The 21,411-nt window shown below is 40.8% G+C and overlaps 1 protein-coding gene across 1 annotated transcript in view; it reads left to right on the forward strand.

Annotated features, from left to right (window-relative positions):
- The window catches only part of FYTTD1 (forty-two-three domain containing 1), a 43,732-nt gene that overhangs the window by 14,126 nt on the left and 8,195 nt on the right, over positions 1–21,411 (forward strand). Inside the window, exons 3-7 of the mRNA XM_008009693.3 lie at positions 13,327–13,475; positions 14,896–15,008; positions 17,739–17,835; positions 18,250–18,311; positions 20,514–20,588. Coding sequence (XP_008007884.1) covers positions 13,327–13,475; positions 14,896–15,008; positions 17,739–17,835; positions 18,250–18,311; positions 20,514–20,588 — 496 coding nt within the window. The remainder of the gene's footprint in view (positions 1–13,326; positions 13,476–14,895; positions 15,009–17,738; positions 17,836–18,249; positions 18,312–20,513; positions 20,589–21,411) is intronic.

Raw genomic sequence — 21,411 nt, forward strand, 5'->3', positions numbered from 1 at the left:
ATGTATAGAGTGTTCTTCGGTGGAGGAATGTATAGAGTGTTCTTCGGTGGAGGAATGTATAGAGTGTCCTTCAGTGGTAGAGTGTATAGAGTGTCCTTCAGTGGAGGAATGTATAGAGTGTTCTTCAGTGGTGGAATGTATAGAGTGTTCTTCGGTGGAGGAATGTATAGAGTGTTCTTCAGTGGTGGAATGTATAGAGTGTTCTTCAGTGGTAGAGTGTATAGAGTGTTCTTCAGTGGTGGAATGTATAGAGTGTTCTTCAGTGGTAGAGTGTATAGAGTGTTCTTCAGTGGAGGAATGTATAGAGTGTTCTTCAGTGGTAGAGTGTATAGAGTGTTCTTCAGTGGAGGAATGTATAGAGTGTTCTTCAGTGGTAGAGTGTATAGAGTGTTCTTCAGTGGTAGAGTGTATAGAGTGTTTTTCAGTGGAGGAAAGTATAGAGTGTTCTTCAGTGGTGGAATGTATAGAGTGTTCTTCGGTGGAGGAATGTATAGAGTGTTCTTCAGTGGAGGAATGTATAGAGTGTTCTTCAGTGGTAGAGTGTATAGAGTGTTCTTCAGTGGAGGAATGTATAGAGTGTTCTTCAGTGGTAGAGTGTATAGAGTGTTCTTCGGTGGAGGAATGTATAGAGTGTCCTTCAGTGGAGGAATGTATAGAGTGTTCTTCAGTGGAGGAATGTATAGAGTGTCCTTCAGTGGTAGAGTGTATAGAGTGTCCTTCAGTGGTGGAATGTATAGAGTGTTCTTCGGTGGAGGAATGTATAGAGTGTTCTTCGGTGGAGGAATGTATAGAGTGTTCTTCAGTGGAGGAATGTATAGAGTGTCCTTCAGTGGAGGAATGTATAGAGTGTCCTTCAGTGGTAGAGTGTATAGAGTGTTCTTCAGTGGAGGAATGTATAGAGTGTTCTTCAGTGGTAGAGTGTATAGAGTGTTCTTCAGTGGTAGAGTGTATAGAGTGTTCTTCAGTGGAGGAATGTATAGAGTGTTCTTCAGTGGTAGAGTGTATAGAGTGTTCTTCAGTGGAGGAATGTATAGAGTGTTCTTCGGTGGAGGAATGTATAGAGTCTCCTTCAGTGGTAGAGTGTATAGAGTGTCCTTCAGTGGAGGAATGTATAGAGTGTTCTTCGGTGGAGGAATGTATAGAGTGTTCTTCAGTGGTGGAATGTATAGAGTGTTCTTCAGTGGTAGAGTGTATAGAGTGTTCTTCAGTGGAGGAATGTATAGAGTGTTCTTCAGTGGTAGAGTGTATAGAGTGTTCTTCGGTGGAGGAATGTATAGAGTGTTCTTCAGTGGAGGAATGTATAGAGTGTTCTTCGGTGGTGGAGTGTATAGAGTGTTCTTCAGTGGAGGAATGTATAGAGTGTTCTTCAGTGGAGGAGTGTATAGAGTGTTCTTCAGTGGTAGAGTGTATAGAGTGTCCTTCAGTGGAGGAATGTATAGAGTGTCCTTCAGTGGTGGAATGTATAGAGTGTTCTTCAGTGGAGGAATGTATAGAGTGTTCTTCAGTGGTAGAGTGTATAGAGTGTTCTTCAGTGGAGGAATGTATAGAGTGTTCTTCAGTGGTAGAGTGTATAGAGTGTTCTTCAGTGGAGGAATGTATAGAGTGTTCTTCAGTGGTAGAGTGTATAGAGTGTCCTTCAGTGGTGGAATGTATAGAGTGTTCTTCGGTGGAGGAATGTATAGAGTGTTCTTCGGTGGAGGAATGTATAGAGTGTCCTTCAGTGGTAGAGTGTATAGAGTGTCCTTCAGTGGAGGAATGTATAGAGTGTCCTTCAGTGGTGGAATGTATAGAGTGTTCTTCAGTGGTGGAATGTATAGAGTGTCCTTCAGTGGTAGAGTGTATAGAGTGTCCTTCAGTGGAGGAATGTATAGAGTGTTCTTCAGTGGTAGAGTGTATAGAGTATTCTTCGGTGGAGGAATGTATAGAGTGTTCTTCAGTGGAGGAATGTATAGAGTGTTCTTCAGTGGAGGAATGTATAGAGTGTTCTTCAGTGGTAGAGTGTATAGAGTGTCCTTCAGTGGTAGAGTGTATAGAGTGTCCTTCAGTGGAGGAATGTATAGAGTGTCCTTCAGTGGAGGAATGTATAGAGTGTTCTTCAGTGGAGGAATGTATAGAGTGTTCTTCAGTGGTAGAGTGTATAGAGTGTTCTTCAGTGGAGGAATGTATAGAGTGTTCTTCAGTGGTAGAGTGTATAGAGTGTTCTTCAGTGGAGGAATGTATAGAGTGTCCTTCAGTGGTAGAGTGTATAGAGTGTCCTTCAGTGGAGTAATGTATGGAGTGTTCTTCGGTGGAGTAATGTATGGAGTGTTCTTCGGTGGAGGAATGTATAGAGTGTTCTTCAGTGGAGGAATGTATAGAGTGTTCTTCAGTGGAGGAATGTATAGAGTGTCCTTCAGTGGTAGAGTGTATAGAGTGTTCTTCAGTGGAGGAATGTATAGAGTGTTCTTCAGTGGTAGAGTGTATAGAGTGTTCTTCAGTGGTAGAGTGTATAGAGTGTTCTTCAGTGGAGGAATGTATAGAGTGTTCTTCGGTGGAGGAATGTATAGAGTGTTCTTCGGTGGAGGAATGTATAGAGTGTCCTTCAGTGGTAGAGTGTATAGAGTGTCCTTCAGTGGTGGAATGTATAGAGTGTCCTTCAGTGGAGGAATGTATAGAGTGTTCTTCGGTGGAGGAATGTATAGAGTGTTCTTCAGTGGTGGAATGTATAGAGTGTTCTTCAGTGGTAGAGTGTATAGAGTGTTCTTCGGTGGAGCAATGTATAGAGTGTTCTTCGGTGGTAGAGTGTATAGAGTGTTCTTCGGTGGAGGAATGTATAGAGTGTTCTTCAGTGGAGGAATGTATAGAGTGTTCTTCAGTGGAGGAGTGTATAGAGTGTTCTTCAGTGGTAGAGTGTATAGAGTGTCCTTCAGTGGAGGAATGTATAGAGTGTCCTTCAGTGGTGGAATGTATAGAGTGTCCTTCAGTGGTGGAATGTATAGAGTGTTCTTCAGTGGTAGAGTGTATAGAGTGTTCTTCAGTGGAGGAATGTATAGAGTGTTCTTCAGTGGTAGAGTGTATAGAGTGTCCTTCAGTGGAGGAATGTATAGAGTGTCCTTCAGTGGTAGAGTGTATAGAGTGTCCTTCAGTGGTGGAATGTATAGAGTGTCCTTCGGTGGAGGAATGTATAGAGTGTTCTTCGGTGGAAGAATGTATAGAGTGTTCTTCGGTGGAAGAATGTATAGAGTGTTCTTCGGTGGAGGAATGTATAGAGTGTTCTTCAGTGGAGGAATGTATAGAGTGTTCTTCAGTGGTAGAGTGTATAGAGTGTTCTTCAGTGGTAGAGTGTATAGAGTGTTCTTCAGTGGAGGAATGTATAGAGTGTTCTTCGGTGGAGGAATGTATAGAGTGTTCTTCGGTGGAGGAATGTATAGAGTGTTCTTCGGTGGTGGAATGTATAGAGTGTTCTTCAGTGGTGGAATGTATAGAGTGTTCTTCGGTGGTAGAGTGTATAGAGTGTTCTTCAGTGGAGGAATGTATAGAGTGTTCTTCGGTGGAGGAATGTATAGAGTGTTCTTCGGTGGAGGAATGTATAGAGTGTTCTTCGGTGGTGGAATGTATAGAGTGTTCTTCGGTGGAGGAATGTATAGAGTGTTCTTCGGTGGAGGAATGTATAGAGTGTCCTTCAGTGGTAGAGTGTATAGAGTGTCCTTCAGTGGTGGAATGTATAGAGTGTCCTTCGGTGGTGGAATGTATAGAGTGTCCTTCGGTGGAGGAATGTATAGAGTGTTCTTCAGTGGAGGAATGTATAGAGTGTTCTTCAGTGGTAGAGTGTATAGAGTGTCCTTCAGTGGAGGAATGTATAGAGTGTCCTTCAGTGGTAGAGTGTATAGAGTGTTCTTCAGTGGTAGAGTGTATAGAGTGTTCTTCAGTGGAGGAATGTTTAGAGTGTTCTTCAGTGGAGGAATGTATAGAGTTGTTCTTCAGTGGTAGAATGTATAGAGTGTTCTTCAGTGGAGGAATGTATAGAGTGTTCTTCAGTGGAGGAATGTATTGAGTTCTTCAGTGGTAGAATGTATAGAGTGTTCTTCAGTGGAGGAATGTATAGAGTGTTCTTCAGTGGAGGAATGTATAGAGTGTTCTTCAGTGGAGGAATGTATTGAGTTGTTCTTCAGTGGTAGAATGTATAGAGTGTTCTTCAGTGGAGGAATGTATAGAGTGTTCTTCAGTGGAGGAATGTATTGAGTTGTTCTTCAGTGGTAGAATGTATAGAGTGTTCTTCAGTGGAGGAATGTATAGAGTGTTCTTCAGTGGAGGAATGTATAGAGTGTTCTTCAGTGGAGGAATGTATAGAGTGTTCTTTAGTGGAGGAATGTATAGAGTGTTCTTCAGTGGAGGAATGTATAGAGTTGTTCTTCAGTGGTAGAATGTATCGAGTTGTTCTTCAGTGGTAGAATGTATAGAGTGTTCTTCAGTGGTGGAATGTATAGAGTGTTCTTCAGTGGTGGAATGTATAGAGTGTTCTTCAGTGGTGGAATGTATAGAGTTGTTCTTCAGTGGTAGAATGTATAGAGTGTTCTTCAGTGGAGGAATGTATAGAGTGTTCTTCAGTGGAGGAGTGTATAGAGTGTTCTTCAGTGGAGGAGTGTATAGAGTGTTCTTCAGTGGAGGAATGTATAGAGTGTTCTTCAGTGGAGGAGTGTATAGAGTGTTCTTCAGTGGAGGAGTGTATAGAGTGTTCTTCAGTGGAGGAATGTATAGAGTGTTCTTCAGTGGAGAAATGTATAGAGTGTTCTTCAGTGGTAGAGTGTATAGAGTGTTCTTCAGTGGAGGAATGTATAGAGTTGTTCTTCAGTGGAGGAATGTATAGAGTTGTTCTTCAGTGGAGGAATGTATAGAGTTGTTCTTCAGTGGTAGAGTGTATAGAGTTGTTCTTCAGTGGTAGAGTGTATAGAGTTGTTCTTCAGTGGTAGAATGTATAGAGTGTTCTTCAGTGGAGGATTGTATAGAGTTGTTCTTCAGTGGAGGAATGTATAGAGTTGTTCTTCAGTGGTAGAATGTATAGAGTGTTCTTCAGTGGTGGAATGTATAGAGTGTTCTTCAGTGGTAGAATAGAGTTCTTCAGTGATAAAATGTATAGAGTTATTCTTCAGTGGTAGAACATATAGAGTTTTTCAGTGGTAGAATGTATAGAGTGTTCTTCAGTGGTAGAGTGTATAGAGTTGTTCTTCAGAGAAGGAATGTATAGAGTGTTCTTCAGTGGTAGAATGTATAGAGTGTTCTTCAGTGGTAGAATGTATAGAGTGTTCTTAAGTGGAGGAATGTATAGAGTGTTCTTCAGTGGAGGAATGTATAGAGTGTTCTTAAGTGGAGGAATGTATAGAGAGTTTTTCAGTGGTAGAATGTATAGAGTGTTCTTCAGTGGTGGAGTGTATAGAGTGTTCTTCAGTGGTAGAATGTATAGAGTGTTCTTAAGTGGAGGAATGTATAGAGTGTTCTTAAGTGGTAGAGTGTATAGAGTGTTCTTCAGTGGAGGAATGTAAAGAGTTGTTTTTCAGTCGTAGAATGTATAGAGTGTTCTTAAGTGGAGGAATGTATAGAGTGTTCTTCAGTGGAGGAATGTATAGAGTGTTCTTAAGTGGAGGAATGTATAGAGAGTTCTTCAGTGGTAGAATGTATAGAGTGTTCTTCAGTGGTAGGGTGTATAGAGTGTTCTTCAGTGGTAGAATGTATAGAGTGTTCTTAAGTGGAGGAATGTATAGAGTGTTCTTAAGTGGTAGAGTGTATAGAGTGTTCTTCAGTGGAGGAATGCATAGAGTGTTCTTCAGTGGAGGAATGTATTGAGTTGTTCTTCAGTGGTAGAATGTATAGAGTGTTCTTCAGTGGAGGAATGTATAGAGTGTTCTTCAGTGGAGGAATGTATAGAGTGTTCTTCAGTGGAGGAATGTATAGAGTGTTCTTCAGTGGAGGAATGTATAGAGTGTTCTTCAGTGGAGGAATGTATAGAGTTGTTCTTCAGTGGTGGAATGTATCGAGTTGTTCTTCAGTGGTAGAATGTATAGAGTGTTCTTCAGTGGTGGAATGTATAGAGTGTTCTTCAGTGGTGGAATGTATAGAGTGTTCTTCAGTGGTGGAATGTATAGAGTGTTCTTCAGTGGTGGAATGTATAGAGTTGTTCTTCAGTGGTAGAATGTATAGAGTTGTTCTTCAGTGGAGGAATGTATAGAGTGTTCTTCAGTGGAGGAGTGTATAGAGTGTTCTTCAGTGGAGGAGTGTATAGAGTGTTCTTCAGTGGAGGAATGTATAGAGTGTTCTTCAGTGGAGAAATGTATAGAGTGTTCTTCAGTGGTAGAGTGTATAGAGTGTTCTTCAGTGGAGGAATGTATAGAGTTGTTCTTCAGTGGAGGAATGTATAGAGTTGTTCTTCAGTGGTAGAGTGTATAGAGTTGTTCTTCAGTGGTAGAGTGTATAGAGTTGTTCTTCAGTGGTAGAATGTATAAGTGTTCTTCAGTGGAGGAATGTATAGAGTTGTTCTTCAGTGGAGGAATGTATAGAGTTGTTCTTCAGTGGTAGAATGTATAGAGTGTTCTTCAGTGGTGGAATGTATAGAGTGTTCTTCAGTGGTAGAATAGAGTTCTTCAGTGATAAAATGTATAGAGTTATTCTTCAGTGGTAGAACATATAGAGTTCTTCAGTGGTAGAATGTATAGAGTGTTCTTCAGTGGTAGAGTGTATAGAGTTGTTCTTCAGAGAAGGAATGTATAGAGTGTTCTTCAGTGGTAGAATGTATAGAGTGTTCTTCAGTGGTAGAATGTATAGAGTGTTCTTAAGTGGAGGAATGTATAGAGTGTTCTTCAGTGGAGGAATGTATAGAGTGTTCTTAAGTGGAGGAATGTATAGAGAGTTCTTCAGTGGTAGAATGTATAGAGTGTTCTTCAGTGGTGGAGTGTATAGAGTGTTCTTCAGTGGTAGAATGTATAGAGTGTTCTTAAGTGGAGGAATGTATAGAGTGTTCTTAAGTGGTAGAGTGTATAGAGTGTTCTTCAGTGGAGGAATGTAAAGAGTTGTTTTTCAGTGGTAGAATGTATAGAGTGTTCTTAAGTGGAGGAATGTATAGAGTGTTCTTCAGTGGAGGAATGTATAGAGTGTTCTTAAGTGGAGGAATGTATAGAGAGTTCTTCAGTGGTAGAATGTATAGAGTGTTCTTCAGTGGTAGAGTGTATAGAGTGTTCTTCAGTGGTAGAATGTATAGAGTGTTCTTAAGTGGAGGAATGTATAGAGTGTTCTTAAGTGGTAGAGTGTATAGAGTGTTCTTCAGTGGAGGAATGTATAGAGTTGTTTTTCAGTGGTAGAATGTATAGAGTGTTCTTCAGTGGTAGAGTGTATAGAGTGTTCTTAAGTGGTAGAATGTATAGAGTGTTCTTTCGTGGTGGAATGTATAGAGTTCTCAAAATGCCATCAGGGACCCTTGGGGATCCCTAAGACATGGGGAATCCACAAGATCAAAACTAATTTAATATGAATACTAAGGCATTAATTGTATTTTCACTCTTGCTCTCTCAGGAATGTACAGTAGGCTTTTCTGGAGTCTACACGATATCTGATAATTAAAGTAGATAGAATGCAAAAGCAGGATCTTAGTTCAGTGGGCTGTAACAAAGTACTGTAGACTAGGTAGCTTATAAACAACAGAAGTTTATATTGCACAGTTTTGGAGATGAGCAGTTCAAGGTCAGGATGTCAGCAAGGTCAGATTCTGGTGAGGGTTTTTTTCCAGGTTGCGGACTTTGGACTTCTTGTGGTATCCTTGTGTGGCAGAAAGAAGGCTAGAGAGCTCTCCAGGGTCACTTTTGTAAGGACACTAATCCCGTTCACGATGGCTCCATCCTCATGATTTACCTCCCAAAGCCCTCACCTGTTAATAGCATCATATTAAGTGTTAGTACTTCAACATGTGAATTTTGGAGAACTACAAACATTCAGTCCTTAACAAGCAATTGTGAGAATCTAGTGAGAATCTTCTATTAAGGCAAACACCAAGGAGATCCAAAAACAACACCACTCTTCTTACTACATATTTTTGTTTGTTTCAGAAAATAAAAATAACTAGGCCAGGCGCAGTGGCTCAGCCTGTAATCCCAGCACTTTGGGAGGCCGAGACGGGCAGATCACAAGGTCAGGAGTTTAAGAGCAGCCTGGCCAATATGGTGAAACCCCGTCTCTACTAAAAATATAAAAATTAGCTGGACATGGTGGTCGGCACCTGTCATCCCAGCTACTTGGGAGGCTGAGGCAGGAGAATAACTTGAACCTGGGAGGCGGAGTTTGTAGTGAGCCGAGATCACACCACTGCACTCCAGCCTGGTTGAGTGACAGAGCGAGAGTCTGTCTCAAAAATAAAAAAGGCCAGGCGCGGTGGCTCATGCCTGTAATCCCAGCACTTTGGGAGGCCGAGGCAGGTGGATCATGAGATCAGGAGATCGAGACCGTCCTGGCTAACACGGTGAAACCATGTCTCTACTAAAAATACAAAAAACTAGCCGGGTGTGGTGGTGGGCACCTGTAGTCCCAGCTACTCGAGAGGCTGAGGCAGGAGAAAGGCGTGAACCCGGGAGATGGAGCTTGCAGTGAGCTGAGATCCGGCCACTGCACTTCATCCTGAGAGACAGAACAAGACTCTGTCTCCAAACACACACACACACACACACACACACACACACACACACACACACAACTAATGGATGCCAGGCTTAATACCTCAGTGATGAAATAATCTGTACAGCAAACCCCTGTGATACATGTTTACATATGTAACAAACCTGCACATCCTGCACATGTACCCCAACTTTAAAATAAAAGTTAAAATTTGTTATTTTTCATTTAGAAAGAGATGTGTACCCTATGTGTAATGAGTTTATTGTTATTAAGTGAAATGGTTGTTAACTATCTTATTAATAGTTTTTATTATGGCCAGGTGTGGTGGCTCACCCTTGTAATCCCAGCACTTTGGGAGCCCAAGGTGGGTGGATCACCTGAAGTCAGGAGTTTGAGACCAGCCTGACCAACATGGTGAAACCTCGTCTCTACTAAAAATACAACAGTTAGCCGGGTGTGGTGGCACATACCTGTAATCTCAGCTCCTCAGGAGGCTGAGGCAGGAGAATTGCTTGAACTGGGGAGGTGGAGGTTGCAGTGAGCTGAGATCATGCCATTGCACTCTAGCCTGGGCGACAGAGTGAGACTGTTGTCTAAAAAACAAACAAACAAAAAAAAGGTTTTATTTTAATTGCAGTAAGTAAAACCCACAGAAACAAAAACTTTGGAGTCCTCAAATTTTAAGCATATGAAGAGGTTCGTGCTTGTAATCCCAGCACTTTGGGAGGCCAAAGCAGGAGGATTGCTTAAGCCGAGGACTTCAGGACCAGCATGGGCAACATAGGGAGACCCCGTCTCTACAAAAAAAAAAAGAAAGAGTGTAAAGAGGTACCGAGACTGAAAAGTTTGAGAATGCTGTTCTTATTAGAAGTAGAAGAGATGGGAATATTTGTATGTTGCTTTGGAAAGGAGCCAATAATATGATTACATACACCCTAGGATGTGACAGTTGCCAGAAAATCCCTCAAATCTTTATTTAGACGGTTAGGCTCTTGAAATTATTGAGGCATATGATGTATGTGGAAAGAAACTCATGAATAGATTAGTCTTGGGATTTAAAAGAAAGATGAAAATGTCTTTCTCTAGTTTTAGTTGTTATCAACTGTAGTTGCATCTGTGGAGCTTTATGAACTAGATGCTCTGGCTGTACTTTATTTCTACTGAACCGGAACCTGTAGAGGTAGGGAACTTTTTTAAAGCTTCATGGATGATTCTGATACCTAACTAGTATTAAACTACTGCTCTGGTGGAGCTGAAAAATGCAGGAAGGTCTTCATAAAGGGAGGTAGTTGAAGTACATTGAGAATGTGGGTACTCTGGAATGCTGCAGAGAGGCTAAATGAATGAAAACTAAGAAAAGACTGTTGCATTGGATGATGTCTTTAGTACCCCTTCATAGTGCTTTTTAGAATATAAGACAGTCACAGAGCATAAGAGGGGAGGGGAGATAATTGGGGCAGTATGTATAGATCTATCTTGCTTTATGTAATGTGACAATGAGAGGGTGAAAAATAGAATCATTGCTAAAACATACAGCTAATGAAGTTTGTTCAAAGGTAGAAAAGTGGGAGAACGAATCATATAGGCCTGATTAGAAAGTAGAGGAGGAGGTCAGGCGCCATGGCTCATGCCAGTAATCCCAGAACTTTGGGAAACCGAAGTGGGTGGATCACGAAGTCAGGAGTTCAAGACCAGCCTGGCCAACATAGTGAAATCCTATCTCTACTAAAAATACAAAAATTAGCCGGGTCTGGTGGTGGCACCTGTAGTCCCAGCTACTTGGGATGCTGAGGCAGGAGAATCTCTTGAACCTGGGAGGTGGAGCTTGCAGTGAGCTGAGATCCGGCCACTGCACTCCAGCCTGGATGACAAAGCGAGACTCTATCTCAAAAAAAAACAAAAAAGGCAACACCATGGATAAGAGGAAAAAAAGACAGTAGAAAGATTGATAAGTATGGGAACAATGTACTGTACTATCAATAGAAATAGCGCCAAGGGATAGAGATCTATTCCATACTTGTTTATTTTATTTTTATTTATTTTTTGTTTTTTGAGATGAAGTCTTGCTCCATTGCCCAGGCTGGAGTGTGGTAGTGCGATCTTGGCTCACTGCAACCTCCGCCTCCCAGGTTCAAGCGATTCTCATGCCTCAGCCTCCTGAGTAGCTGGGATTACAGGCGCTCACCACCACGGCTGGCAGCTAATTTTTGTATTTCTAGTAGAGACGAGGTTTCACCATGTTGGCCAGGCTGGTCTCGAACTTCTGACCTCAAATGATCCACCAGCCTCATCCTCACTAAGTGTTGGAATTACAGGCGTGAGCTGCGGTACCCAACCTTATTTCATACTTAAGATCTTGTTTTAATCCATTTGATTGCTATTTATGAGAGACTCTTGTCAGTCTTTCTCATCTAGTCCTGAAATTTCGGTATAATAATGGGTTCCTCCTCCTCTTAATCTTTTCTTTTTGCCCTACAAACTCACTCGTTCTTTTGGAATATTTTCCAGTTCCTTCCTTTCTCAAGAAAGATCTTTAGCATCAGTCTTATCAGATTATCATAGGAATTATAGTGCTCAGCTCAGATTTTCATACAAATGACAGCGCTCAGCTCAGATTATCATACGAATTATAGCGCTCAGCTCAGCTTACCGTACGAATTAGGGTACTCAGCACAGTGCCTAGGACAGTGAAGGGTAGCTGTCATGTTATTTAACACAAATAGCAAGTCATTCTATATTGGAATTAGTTTTAATGTACAGTTTTTCCCAATATGGTTTAATCTTCATCTGGTTGCAATTTCAGAAGGAAACCACACGTAGGGCAGCAATAATTTGATTTAAAAACTAAAAACTTTAAGCCAGCTGTGGTGGCTCACGCCTGTAACTCCAGCACTTTGGGAAGTCAAGGCAGGCAGATCACCTGAGGTCAGGAGTTTGAGACCAGCCTGACCAACATGGTGAAACCCCGTCTCTACTAAAAATACAAAAATATAACTGGGTGTGGTGGTGTGTGCCTGTAATCCCAGCTACTAGGGAGGCTGAGGCAGGAGAATTGTTTGAACCTGGGAGGTAGAGGTTGCAGTGAGCTGAGATCACACCATTGCACTCCAGCCTGGGCGACAGAGTGAAACTCTGTCTCAAAGGAAAAAAAAGAGTTTGCTTTACTGTTTAACTAACATTTCACCTTCTAGAAACTCACATCTTCAGAAAATAATCATGGATGTGTTTAAAAATATATCTATGGTTCCATTGTGGTATTATTTATAATTAGAAGTAACTGAAATGATTACTCTAAAGTTGGTTGGATCAAGTATGGCATATTAAAAAGTAATTCAATAAAAGGATATCAAAAACATGGGATAATATTTTCACAATATGGGGGGGCGTGTGTGTTTGAGACAGGGTATGTGTGTGTGTGTGTGTGTGAGAGACAGGATGTTGCTCTGTCACCCTAGGCTGGAGTACAGTGTGATCTCAGCTCCTTGTAACCTCTGCTTCCCAAACTCAAGTGATCCTCCTACCTCAGCCTCCCTGTTACCTGGAACTACAGGTGCGTGCTACCACGCCCAGCTAATTTTGTGTATTTTTAGTAGAAACGGGTTTCACAGTGTTAGCCAGGATGGTCTTGATCTCCCGACTTCGTGATTCACCCTCCTCGGCCTCCCAGAGTGCTGGGATTACAGGCGTGAGTCACCACACCCGGCCCCTATTTTTTTTTTTAACTAGAAAAAAGTATTTACTTATTTATTTATATATTTATTTATTTTTTAATCTATTTATTTTTTGGAGACAGGGTCTCACTCTGTTGCAGCCTAGAGCTCCTGGACTCAAGCAATCCTCTCACCCCAGCCTCCTGAGTAGCTGGGACTATAGGCGTGTGCTACCATGCCCAACTAATTTTTGGAGGTGAGGCCTCACTATGTTGCCCAGGCTGGTCTTGAACTCCTGAGCTCAAGGGATCCTCTTGCCTCGGCCTCCCAAGTGCTGGGATTACAGGCATGAGCCACTGTGCCCAGCCTAGAAAAAGTATTTAAATAGGTAAGATATATAATGGAAAACCAAAGTTGGTAATGTCACATGCCACAGATTAAAATGTGTCTGTTGGCACTGGCAACTTTAGCAAAAGCGATTTGAATGGAGTAGGGCTGAAAGTGAAGCCAGATGGCAATGTGCTGTCATAAGTAAATTGGAAATGAGATAGTGATTCCACTCTAGATCAGCACTGTTCAATAAAGATTGAGCACATATGAATATATTTTATTTCACCGAGTATCTCTAAAATATTTCACTATATGATTTATATAAAATCATCAGTGAAATATTTTACCTTGAAATATCTCGATTCAGACTAGTACTTAACTTCAAGTACTCAGTAGTAACCACAGATGGTTAGTATCGACACTAGTGCACAGGTAAAGACTCTGTGGACTGTCTTGTTTGTTGAGAAACTAATGACGAAAGAGTATGGCCACATGTGCGAATCCTCTAGTTATTTATAGTCCGGTATAGCCACAGAACCCTTCCCAATGCAACAGATTGCCTTTTTAAAATGACATATCTTATGTCATTTAAAAAACATAAATAATAACATAATAAATGTTCATAACTTCCCCCTTCCTTGGAAAATAGAATATCCTGTGACCCTCCCAGCTGAATTGTTAAATTGACATTTTCTTCTCTTTTTGCTTCCTCTAGGTTTTGGTAAGACTGGTCTGAATCGTAGAGGAAGAGTCATGCCTGGAAAGAGACGTCCTAATGGAGTTATCACTGGCCTTGCAGCTAGGAAAACAACTGGAATTCGAAAAGGAATTAGTCCTATGAATCGTCCACCTCTAAGTGACAAGGTAGGATGATGGCTTAATCCTGGATTAGATGTCCTTTTCCTTTATTTGTACTAACATTTCTGTGAATAAGCTTAACAGAAAATTGTATTTGTTTGTATATAGTACTTTGGGACTGATAAATTTAATATCTGAATAAAAATCATTGCCATTCATAAAGAATACCTAAATTTCCACATTCTCAAATATAAGTCAGTTTTTTGTTTGTTTGTTTTTTGTTTTTTATATGTAGATAGAGCCTTGCTCTGTTACCCAACTGGAGTGCAGTGACGTGATCTTGGCTCAGCCTTCTGAGTAGCTGGGATTACAGGTGTGTGCCACCATGCCTGGCTAATTTTTGTATTTTTAGTAGAGATGGGGTTTCACCATGTTGGCCAGGCTAGTCTTAAACTCCTGACCTCAAGTGATCTGCCCGCCTCTGCCTCCCAAAATGCTGGTATTACAGGCATGAGCCACCATGCCTGGCCGAAAATTGAGGTTTTTTTGTGGGGGGGATAGAGTCTCACTCTGTCGCCCAGGCTGGAGTGCAGTAGTGCAATCTCGGCTCACTGCAACCTCCGCTTCCTAGGTTCAGGAAATTCTCCTGCCTCAGCCTCCCGAGTAGCTGGGACTACATGTATGTGCCACCATGACTGGCTAATTTTTGTATTTTTAGTAGAGACGGGGTTTCACCATGTTGGCCAGGCTGGTCTCAAACTCCTGACCTCGTGATCCACCTGCCTCAGCCTCCCAAAGTGCGGGGATTAAAGGCGTGAGCCGCCGTGCCTGACCAAATTAAGACTTTTTAATGTGAGTCAGTCAGTGGATATTTATGATGTACTTCTCATATACTTAATAGAAGAATCCAGATAAAGTATAAGATAAGGTTCATATTTGTCAAGAACTTTAGAGAAGTCTTTATGGACAATATGGATATCTGAATTAGGCTTTAATGGTGGATTTAATTTACGTATGTGGAGGAAGAAAAAGAGGGTGTTTCATGTGCTTTTGTTTTTTATGGTACTTTTTGCCTCTGACCATGTCTATTCCAGCTCCTTTGCTGTCATGACTTCCCCGCTTTTTCTTGTTTTCGGCATTTGTTTTGGAACTTGGCTTTATAAAATCTATTAGTATAAAAAATCATGTTTATATAAATTATTCCCTAATTTATATCTCTGGCCCTCTGATTGTTCTCTTGAGTTGCGGAGCCACAATTCCCCATCACCTGTGGGTCCCCTGAGTACCTCACATATTTTAAATATAATGTGGGGTTTTCATCTTTCCAATCGCTTAGGCTGTAAATTTTCAAGCTGTTTCTCCATCTCCCTTATCTACACATTCAAGCTGTTCTCAATCCCTGTTCATTCTGCATCAGAAATGTTTATTGTAGTAGGGTATATAGAAAAATGCAATTTGATTAACATAGTTTCTTGCCTTCTGATAGAATATAGAGCAATATTTTCCAGTGTTAAAAAGGAAGGCAAACCTTCTGAGACAAAATGAAGGGCAGAGGAAACCAGTGGCGGTTCTCAAGAGACCTAACCAGCTAAACAGAAAGTAAGCACTCAAGTATGATGGTGTGTTATTTTGCATTAAAAAACACTTCTTGCATTAAGTGGTGTGAAGAATAGATTTGCAGTGATTTTTTTAGTTATCTGGTCATTTTCAAGACAGATGTTTGGGATGTCTATCTGAACATCCGCATGGATGTATCCAGTAATAGCTCGTTTATTAGATGAATTCTTACTGATGAATTTAACCAATACCAGCTTTTTAAAAAGCATCACTCTGCTTCTTTACCTCTTTGACACATGGAATAAAATTGCAAAAGCTGATCACTTTAGTAGAACTCTCTCTTTTTTTTTTTTTCCCTGTTTTTTGAGACAGGGTCTTCTCGCTCTATTGCTGAGGCTGGAGTGCAGTGGCGCCATCACTGCTCATTGGAGCCTCAACCCCCACCCGGGCTCAAGTGATCCTCCCACATCAGCCTCCTGAGTAGATGGGACCACCGATACATGCCACCATGCCCTGCTAGTTTTTTTTTTTTTTTTTTTTTTTGGTAGAGACAGGGTCTCACCCTATTGCCTAGGCTGGTCTCAATTCCTGGCCTCAAGTGATCCTCCCACCTCAGCCTCCTAAAGTGCTGGGATTATAGGCATGTGCCACTGTGCCCAGCCCTGGTAGAACTCTTAACATCTCAGTGGGAGTTATTCAAAATTGGGAATTCTGAAAGCTCAATTTGTTACTCAGTCTGGATGGCCCTTACTAGAACACTGAATCACAATGTATGTTATTTGTGGAAAAATCAAACTAGAAAGGAAGAATTCTTGATGAACACTTGTTAAACTGAAATTATTTTTATACTAAGTTGAATAATAAAAACCAAAAATTATGGCCTGTGAGCTGGGCACAGTGGCATGTGCCTGTGGTCCCAGCTACTTAAGAGGCTGAGGCAGAAGGATCACATGAGCCCAGGATTCAGGGCTAACCTGGGCAACATAGTGAGACCCCCATCTCTGGAAAAAAAAGAAAAATTATGATCTGTTGTTACGGCATTCCGTTCTCTGTAAGGACAAAGTAGATGAAGTGAATGAGGTGTGACGTTTCCTTACTCAGTTTCAAGTACTATTTATTTATCTTTCGTGGAAGATTATTCAGCAAACAAAACCTGGAATGGAGTTTTTTAAAAATGCAGTGGCTGGGCACAGTGGCTCATGCTTGTATTTGCAGCACTTTGGGAGGCCATGGCGTGTAGATCACCTGAGGCCAGGAGTTCGAGACCAGCCTGGCCAACATGGTGAAACCCCATCTCTATTAAAAATATAAAAATTAGCTGGATATGGTGGTGCATGCCTGTAGTTCCAGCTCTTTGGGAGGCTGAGGCAGGAGAATCGCTTAAACCTGGGAGGCGGAGATTGCGGTGAGTCAAGATCGTGCCACTGCACTCCAGCCTGGGTAGCAGTGAGACTGTCTCAAACAAAATAAAAAATAAAAAACAAAACAAAAAATGTAGTGGCTGGAATTGCAGTTTTAACCATCATCTTTTGGGAATCACTTGGTAATAAGGTATCTTCTCAAATAAGAACCCATCATTTACATGAGACTTACATGTTAATTGGGTTAGCTAGGGAAATTTTGAACTTGAATCTCTGAAAGATTGGAGGTAAGACTAAGGAATCTGTTGAACACTTGCTTGTATAGCGTTTCATATTTATCAATAGATCAGTTGAAGACGTGGAATATTAGAGGATTGAATATTGCATAAATACGAAATTTTAATTTTTCATACTTCACCAACTTCCTATAGAAAACAAGAAATTAGGTGCAGCAAACCACCATGGCGCATATATACCTACGTAAGAAACCTGCGTGTTCAGCACATGTGTCTCGGAACTTAAAGTAAAATTAAAAAAAGAAAAAAGAATTGGTGAAAGTCAAACGTAATTAACAGCATTGTTCTGTGCATGAAAGAACAAGAAACAGAAGAGTAAAAGTTTTTCTGTGGTTTATTTATTTTTTGAGATGAAGTCTGTCGCTGGGCTGGAGTGCAGTGGCGTGATCTCGGCCCACTGCAGCCTCTGCTTCCCTGATTCAAGCAATTCTCATGCTTCAGCCTCCTGAGTAGCTGGGACTACAGGCGCCGCCACCAAGGCTGGCTAGTTTTTGTGCTTCTAGTAAAGACAGGATTTCACCATGTTGCCCACGCTGGTCTCAAACTCCTGATCTCAAGTGATCCACTCACCTCGACCTCCCAAAATGCTGGGATTACAGGTGTGAGCCGTAATGCCTGGACTTCATGGTTTATGTTAATACATAACAGTTTCTGAGTGAGGAAGAAGAGAAAGCTGGAGGAGGAGATGTTATTTTTCAAACCTTTGTCTTTATTTTTGGTCTTCAGTTTATTTTAGGTCTTCAGTTTGGCCTATGTGTAGTTTTTCTTTGTACTAATCCTGTAAATTGTAAAGTTAACGTTTTCACCAAATATAGGAAATAGCACTAAAAATGTCATTATTATTGTCTTCAGAAGATATATGAAATGTTAGAGGATTGAATATTTGGATGATAAAGTGGTTCGAAATTAACAGGTGGTTATGTGCTGTGCTTCGGAGGGAGGTATTTGTTAATCAAATCTCAATAGCTTCATGTTAATAAGGAAATAATTCAGAGTTGTTTGTTACTTGCACCTCATGTTTTCAGCCTATGAATTTAACTATTTTTGCTTATTTTTCCTCAAGACGTTTGAAAGTAGTTAAATGGCTTAGCATGGCATGTGTGTTTTTGTTGCAGAAATAACATTCCAGCTAATTTTACCAGGAGTGGAAATAAATTAAATCATCAGAAAGATACTCGTCAGGCAACTTTTCTTTTCAGAAGAGGCCTGAAGGTATTTAAAAACTGTGGCAGTGTTTTTTTGTTTTGTTTTGTTTTGTTTTTTTAACCCAAAGAGGATCCTGAGCAGCCACCTTCAGTAAGCCTCAGTCACAGGCAGCATTGGGTTCAGGATATGAGGAACATGGCAGTAGATTAGTTCTTTCTGTTGTACGTTTTTTATTTCCTGTCCTTTCTTACCCTCAATAGCAGTGTCTTATAATAATTTAACATGTTATTTGGGAATAAACCTGTATTTGCCACTTGTTCTGATACAGGAATTCCAACAGGGAAGTGTTGCCAGAATAGCACAGGCCTCTCTGCATTCATGCACACGCCCCACTGGGTTATAAGGTTCTAGAGCAGGATCGCCCTTTGGATTCAATCCTCTGCTTTCTGTGGGACCTACTGCTTTTTTTTTTCTCTTCAGGTTCAGGCCCAGTTGAATACGGAACAACTGCTAGACGATGTAGTAGCAAAGAGAACTCGTCAGTAAGTTTCCATTTGTTTTTCAAGATGTTATTTCAAAACTCCCAGAATACTGACTACCCAAATTATCATGTGCCTCAGTCCAGAAGAAATTAATTGAAACCCAAAATAAAATAGAGCCTGAAAGCCGGGCATAGTGGCGCTACACACCTGTAGTCCCAGCTAGTTGGGGAGACTGAAGCAAGAGAATTGCTCGAGCCCAAGAGTTCAAGGCTGTGAAGTGCCATGATCTCACCTGTGCATCGCCACTGCACACCGGCCTGAGCTTAGCTCGGGCTATGGAGACTGTCTCCAAAAAAAATTTTTTAAATTGAACCTAAAATAAATAAATCCTGTTTTGTCCTTTGTTAATTTTCGCCAAAAATCCTTTTGAGTTTTCACATGTCGATATTGTAACAGTTTTAGTGCCAAGTAGATTACTTGTTTTTTATTATTTTTATTTTTTATTGGCTATTCCATTTTAATGAAACAGCTTTTTTTTTCTTTCTTTCTTTTTTGGCTATAACTGCTTTCATACAAATGAACCTATTTAGGGAACGAATAGAATAAAATTCAGTACAACTTTTAGAAAATTTGTACAACTTTAAAAACAATAGTTTTCCTTTTCACAGTCTTTTTTTCTTAGCCCTATAAAAAAAATTTTGAAAATCTATTTTATCCTGTTATAATCACACCTCCTGAGTGTGAGTTGTAACATACTAATTCCATCAGTGTGATTAGGTTTTGAGATTAACTGTTTAAAATTATGGCTACTTTTTGGAAAACAAAATATATACAGTTGGCCTTCTTTGTCTCAGGGGAATTGGTTCCGGGACCATTGAAGAGATTAAAATCCTCAGATCCTCAAGTCCCTTACAATGGGCCCTCCATATCCATGGATTGTTTTCAGTCTGTGGTTGAAATTGATTGAATACATTGATGTAGAACCTGTGGATACAGAGAGCTGGCTGTAAAACATGGTCATGGTCCAGATATGATGCAAACTATGGGGCATGATTTTTAGCAATTGGAGTGTTAGGAAACTGTGAAACAGATACTGGTAGTATTCTTTAGCACAGGGGTCATGACATTAGAAACCATGGGGAAGGAAAGAATAATCGTAGCCTTTTTGCTTCTGCTGTGAACAATATTTACATAATCATGGTCATATATAAATGTTACTTGTTTTGAACTTTGAGAATCAACCTGTTAGGCAAAGCACAACATAGTTAATTTGAGAACAGAATGTAATGTAAGTGTCCGATTTTGACTCGTGAATATAAAGGAAGAGCTGACAAAGTGAGCGGCACAAACAAAGGGGCAGAGGTGGAAGGAAGGAACAGAGGCACTGAGGTCCTTTCCCACAGAGCTGGGGGGGCGGGGTCAAGCGATTCTGCTGAAGGAAACAGAGATTTAAGTATTTTAAGCTACAAAGGCAGGGAAGTAGTGACATAGCCATCAAAATGTTTCAAGGTAGGTAAGGAAACTGGAGGATAGTTTGATGAACTAAATCTATTCATCATAGCAAGTTTTTTTTTTTTTTGAGATGGAGTCTCGCTCTGTTGCCCAGAACGCACAATGGCGCAATCTTGGTTCACTGCAACCTCCCCCTCCTGGGTTCAAGCGGTTCTCTGCCTCAGCCTCCCGAGTAGCTGGGATTACAGGTGCACACCACCATGCCCAGCTTAATTTTGTATTTTTTTTTTTTTAAGTAGAGATGGGGTTTCACTGTCTTGGCCAGGCTGGTCTTGAACTTCTGACCTCATGATGCACCTGCCTCGGCCTCCCAAAGTGCTGGGATTACAGGTGTAAGCCACTGCGCCCGGCTGCAGCAAGGTTTTATACTACATAAGCGTCTTGTTTAGTGAATTGGAAGTAACCAGCAAGCAGTAAAAACAAAGGTTAAAAGTGCTGCCTGTGGAGAGTAGGAATGGAAAGCAGGAGAATAGTGGGGTGAGGGACTGTTGCTTTTTATTAGAAGTTCTTTTGTACTATTTGATTTTTTAAAATTTGTATATATTTATCACACTGAAAAATGTTTAATAAATTCAGATGCCCAGTTCTGCACCCAAGGTGTTGATTCATTATGTCATGGTGGGGTTTAGGTATTTATTTCTTGCAAGCTAAGAAAAAGTAATGGTTGCTTTTAAAATGTTTATTTTTATTTTGAATATACATAGGGTTTATCAACTTAGGTTTAGTGAATTTTATTTTTTTTGATACTAGATGGCGGACTTCCACCACAAATGGAGGGATTTTGACTGTATCTATTGACAATCCTGGAGCAGTTCAATGCCCAGTGTAAGTTTTCTTTCTTTTTGCAAAAATTATAACCTCTCATTACACAAGATCATAAGAAAGTATTGGACTTCTGCCCAGAGAATGATGTCCAAGTTAGGATAAGCCAAGCAGAAGTAATGCCTATGATACAATATGGAAACAGTATGATGTAAAGTTAAAAGGAAGAGTTTTCTGGATTCCTGATTCTGCAGCCCTAAATGACCACTTTGAACAGTGTTTTTTAATATTTTAAAAATTATGTGCATGTATATCATATGTACCCTTTTTTTTGGGGGCAGAGTCTGGCTCTGTTACCCAGGCTGGAGTATAGTGCCATGATCATGGCTTATTGCAGCCTTGACCTCCCAAGCTCAAGCAATCCTCCTGCCTCAGTCCTGAGTAGCTGGGGCTGCAGGTGCCACCACCATGCCTGGCTTTTTTGTTTGTTTGTGCCCAGACTGGTCTTGAACTCCTAGACTCAAGCAGTCCTCTCACCTTGGCCTCCCAAAGTGCTGAGGTTACAGGCGTGAGCACTGCACCTGACCCAATATGTGTATTTTTATGTACAATAATAAACGAGATGACAGTATACATGCTACTTCTTCCCCCAATGCCTGTAATATTTTTGATATCTTTATTTTTCAGACCATACAGACCTACCTTCTCTTTAAATTTATTGCTTTATAAACGTTGTCGATTTATGGAGCTTATGTTCTATTCAAGCATCTTTTGATTTTTTTAAGAGATAAGGTCGGGCCGGGCGCGGTGGCTCACGCCTGTAATCCCAGCACTTTGGGAGGCCGAGGTGGGCGGATCACGAGGTCAGGAGATCGAGACCATCCTG

Source organism: Chlorocebus sabaeus, chromosome 15 (assembly GCF_047675955.1).
Source record: "Chlorocebus sabaeus isolate Y175 chromosome 15, mChlSab1.0.hap1, whole genome shotgun sequence".
NCBI lineage: Eukaryota > Metazoa > Chordata > Mammalia > Primates > Cercopithecidae > Chlorocebus > Chlorocebus sabaeus.